The sequence below is a fragment of the Lepus europaeus genome, chromosome 7 (assembly GCF_033115175.1).
Source record: "Lepus europaeus isolate LE1 chromosome 7, mLepTim1.pri, whole genome shotgun sequence".
Lineage (NCBI taxonomy): Eukaryota > Metazoa > Chordata > Mammalia > Lagomorpha > Leporidae > Lepus > Lepus europaeus.
In genome coordinates, this window is record NC_084833.1 from 75498116 (window position 1) to 75503242 (window position 5127).

General features: G+C 37.2%; 1 protein-coding gene across 1 annotated transcript in view; it reads left to right on the plus strand.

The window, feature by feature from the left end:
* Positions 1-3379, plus strand: part of HIKESHI (heat shock protein nuclear import factor hikeshi) — a 53612-nt gene extending 50233 nt beyond the window's left edge. The window contains exon 5 of the mRNA XM_062196839.1: positions 294-3379. Coding sequence (XP_062052823.1) covers positions 294-348 — 55 coding nt within the window. The 3' untranslated portion in view covers positions 349-3379. The remainder of the gene's footprint in view (positions 1-293) is intronic.
* Positions 3380-5127: the final 1748 nt, after the last annotated feature.

Below are 5127 nucleotides of genomic sequence, written 5' to 3' on the forward strand. Positions count from 1 at the left end.
TGTTCAGTTTGATTTTTTTCTTAGACCCTTTCTTGCTGTCACATTTGCAGAAGATAAATGATTACTAAAATTTATTATGATTTGTGCTCTCTGATAAAATCAAAGCTGCTTCCTTACTTGAATCACTGTGCTTGCTATCTGTTTATAAGAATTAAGCTTCCAGATTATCTTTTTAGCTTTCTTTAATATCTTTTCAGAAATTGACATGTAAAATTGTTTTTGATAAATTTGTAGATTATGAAATATCTTATTTCAGTTTCCTTATAATTATAAATACATTTTTTGTTTTCTAGGTATGAGAACTTTCAAAGGCGACTAACACAGAATCCTCTCTTTTGGAAAACATAATTTGAATAAAAAGCTATATGATGGATCCTGAAATTTGTCATGTTTGGAAGATGACTCCATTTGAAAGCACGAAGACAAGAGAATCATGAAGCCTAAGTGTAAAAACTGCTTAGTGACTGTGAAACTTAATTAAAAATCTTTGTAAAAAATTAAAAACATTAAAAAATAAGAATACCTTCATCATTATGACTTTTTTTCCCTTAAGCTTAGAATTCTACTCAAAGGCAAAATTTTGCTTTGGCCATCATTCATTATTTACTTAAAAAAAAAAAAAGCCCATTCAACCCAGTAGAGTGCTAAATGCCATTGCACATGTAATGATACATTTATTTTTACAGTGGTTTGCTGGAGTAGTTAACTTCAAATCAATCATCTCAAAATTAGGAGACTTTTGAAAAACACCAAATATACATTTTTAGATGTGGAAAAATTATTTTTCAGGACTATTTAAGGTTGCAATTTTTGTCAAGACAGGCTAGCTGTCAGTTTTTATATTTGCAGTTTCATACATTTCTATTTGTTTAATGAAATTGCCATGGTTAAAACTGATGAATTTTAATACTGATAATGTTACTAGGCATTTTTATATAAAATATTGGGTTCATTACTTCTGAATATGGAGATAAAACCTTTGTGTCTCATTTGAAAGGTAATTTTTTGACTGATTTGTACTGGTGAAGCCCATTGGCCAAAGACCAACAGGATTTCACCTGTAATCAAAGCTAGGTTTATTAGCCTGCTGCTGAACCAAGGGCGTGTGTACACCAGAGGAACAATGAAGTATCCCCAAAGGGAAGGGTACATGCAAGTATAGCAGTTTGGGGCCTGTAGTTAGTTTTAGATTGCCTGGGTAGATACTGGTGAAAATTTAGAAACTAGAGGTTGCTGGTGCAGTGCTTTTAGAACACATAAGCCTGTGCAGAGTTGCTTGTTAAGTCAGTCAGTGGTCTTGCTTCGAAACATATGGATCTAGTTGAGCTAGTGTTGAGAGTTTGAGCTTAGGTAGTTTCTTGCGTTGTCAAAGTTTGCTTAGATTTAAGCATTTTGCAGGTTGTTCTCAGTCCTTTTCTTGTGGAAGGATAGATCGTTGTCTTCTGGAATTGTGATTAATCCAGATTTGTATTGCTATTTACTAGATTATGATTGTGTGTCAGTTTTTCAATGGTAGTGATTAGCTTCAGATCTTCTTAATGGATGATCGTTGTTGAATTATGTGACTTGACAATGGCTACACAACATCTAATACTCTTGATAGAAAGCATCAACCAGGGCTGTTGTGGTACAGCAGGTTAAGCCACTGCCTGCGATGCTGGCATCCCTTTTGGGTGCCACTTTGTGTTGTCCTGGCTGATTCCTCTGCTTCCGATCCAGCTCCCTGCTAATGTGCCTGGAAAAGCAGTGAAGCCTCTGCACACACATGGGAGACCTGGAAGAAACTCCTGGCTCCTGGCTTCTGCCTGGTCCTATGCCCCGTGTTGTAGCCCTTTGGGGAAGTGAACAAGTGGATAGAAGATCTCTCTTTTCTCTTCCTCTCTCTCTGTAATTCTACCTTTCAAATAAATAAATCTTTAAAAATTAAAAAGAAAGCATCAACCAATTGTATTATAATTACCAGAATTAAAATATTTTTGTATTAAAATTTATACCCAGGAGTCCAGATTGCCAAACCCATGCCCGAAATACATGTCCCAAAATCCAGGTGGGTCTATTCTACAGAGTTAGGTAACCTCTTCTTTTAGCCAAGTCTGAATCTGTTCTACCTGTCCAGTGATTTTTGTAGAGGAATAATAGTGTTAATGTAAAGCACCTCTTGACTTGCTAAGGGGAAGCAAAGGCTGTGTGTTCATGACAACTCGGGATAGCGAATTTAAACCTGTTTAGTGGGTTTCTAAAACAGATGATGGAAGTCAAGTTTTGGATCACCTTTTCTAGTTGTATTCTTGCTGTTGGAATAGTATCATGCATAGCCTATACCTGCCTCATTTTGGAAGTCTGGTTATCCTTCTCAGAGAAGTGTACACTGAGAAGGAAAGGGGTTTTAAATACCTGAAAAAACGTTTTTTAAGCTTATTCTATATACACAGGATAATTGTATTGGAGGCAGGTGAAAGCTAAGTGTTGAGATGAGTATAGTGTATTGTAGAAAATACTGGAAATATTTGCTGTGCTGCAAACTATGGTACTTTATTACAGTAGCTCAAACTCAGACAAAACCTAAGAGAAACAAGGCATATACAAAACCACAAAAATTTGTACATGAATGTTTATATCATTATTCATAACCACCAAAAAAAAAAAAAAAAAGGAAACCGCCCAAAGGTCCATCAACTGATGTGTAGATAATAGTGGTGTAATCATACTAATATCGGCAATAGAAAGGGACGAAGTACTGATTCGTGCTATGACGTGGATGAATCTTGAAAACGTTATGCCAAGTGATAGAAGCCAATTACAAAAGACCACACATTTTTATGATTCTATTTGTATAAATATCCCAAATAGGCAAATGGCAGAGACTAAACTAGATTAATGGATGCTTAATGCTTGTGAGGATTGGAAGGTAGGGATTATCTACTAATGGGTCTAAGGCTTCTTTCGGGGAGGATGAAAATGTTCTGAAATTAGATTGTAATGATGCACAATACTGAGTAAACATTGTACACTTCAAATGGGCGAATTGTATGCGACTTGCAGTTTTTTAAATAAAGTGGACAAATGCTTAAAGCAGATGTGTGAACAAAAGTAATGAAAAAACAAAGTGCAGAAATGAAAAATTTCCTTGTTTCATGTAACTGGTGATTTTAAGTCTGAGATGGAAATGTTTTACAACTTTGGAGTTAAGAGGATACCTCCTCTCAACAGGATAAACTGTCAGTTCTTCAAATATTTCAGTATATGAAGTCATAGATAAAATAATTTTCAATTCAAGTATTGCATTTTTATGGTAAAGTACAAGAAGAGCCAGAATGTAATGATGAATAGAACCTATTAAAGATGTATTTGAAATCTGGAACTAGTGTTTTCAAGTTGGATATGTTCCAGGTTCAAGCATTTCTGCTGATGAGTAATTACATTAAGAAGATACCATGTGTTGTAGCTTGGGAGCCCCACAACCCTTATGGAAATACAGGTTTGGGTCCAGTTATTTCACCCACTTTCAATTCAGCTTCTGCTAATGCATCCTGGGAAGCAGCAGATGATGGCTCAAGTACTTGGGTCTCTGCCACCCACATGTGACACTCAAATGGAGTTCCTGGCTTCTGGCTTCAGCCTGGCTCAGCCCTGGCTTTTGTGGCTACTGGGCATGTGAACCAGGGGTTGGAAGATTCTCTCTCAGCCTTTCAAATAAATAAGACAATGCCATGTTGGTTGCATATATAAAACTAAAAACAGAATAGCGAATGTAATTGCCAAAAGTGACTTAGAAGCATTTTTAAAGAGCGGACCCATTGGGCACAAATGGTAAATGGTGTTGACTATTTTTCCTAATATGCCAAATACAGATACTGACCAAGATTATTTCTTGGAAGTTTTGATTTACTCTCATATCTTCTCTAACAGCTCTTTGTGATTTTGCTTTTCCAAAAGTTCACCCAAAATTATTGTAAGGGATTTTTTTAAAAAATCAAACTTAGAAGAAAAATGACAAGAGTTGAGCCTTCCTAGCTCAAATTTTACATAAATTTGTAAACAAAAGCCAGACATCTGTAGTGTTGTACCTGAGCGAGTATGAACAAAGGAGCTCCACACATTGATAAAATAAAATTTGATGGTCCTTTATTGCCGGCGGTGGAGAGTGGGCTCATGCCCTAAAGAACTCTTGACCCTGAAAGCCCAAAGCAACAGGGTTTATAAAGGCAAAAACCACAAAATCGGGAGGGGAATTCATGATTGCTAGGAACAGGGGGTATACATGGTTACCGGGGTCAAGCTGACCTAAAACCTATGTGAAACTAGTATCAATTATAATCTTGACAATACCAGTTACAATCTTATAATCCTGACATTAATCCAGGTATTGGTTTTAATTATATGTAGGACATAGAGAAATTACATTTTTATCATTAACCCAGGTGCAACCTTTCTACTTTCAAGCTTGAACAATTATGCTAGGGGGTTTCTATGCCAAGTGTGATGTAGTGGACTTCTATTGTTCTACTGTTTTAGATCATAGTTTCAGACCAGAGTCTCACGGTGGGGGGTTAGGGGGGTGCTTTCACAGAATGGAGTCTCAAATGCTCCAAAATGGAGTCCCTGTTGTCAAGGTACTATTTCAGTAGGAATAGAGACTGGTGTCATTGGGTATAATTAGATTTTGTGCCTGGAAATAGGCACAGCTCTCTTTCTGCTAGACTTTGAGTATGGGTTCAGCAGTAGGGCTGGGCTTCAGATTCAGGTTCGGCTTCACCGAATCAGTGGCTTAAAGTCTCCCTAGTGATACATTGCACTTAGGGTGGAGGCTGACTTGCTAACTTCTGTGGTTGCTTCACCCTCACTTGGATTTCCCCTCAGGTTGCAACTCAGACCCTTGCTAGCTGGCAGTGGGGTTAGGGGATACTCCTTATTAAGTCTCAGTTTTAGGACGTCACCATGTCCCTGGGCTTTGGAGGTGTGGCCTCACCTCTCCCCATCTTGTTCTGAGCCCAACACCTATTTCTGCATCTGCTAAAGGCACAGATTTGGGTTAGACTGAGATGGAATTTTTTTCTCTTCCTCTGGCTCCAATGGGTTTTCACCAGTGAATGCCTTATTTTTTAATTTTTAAAATTTTTTTATTTT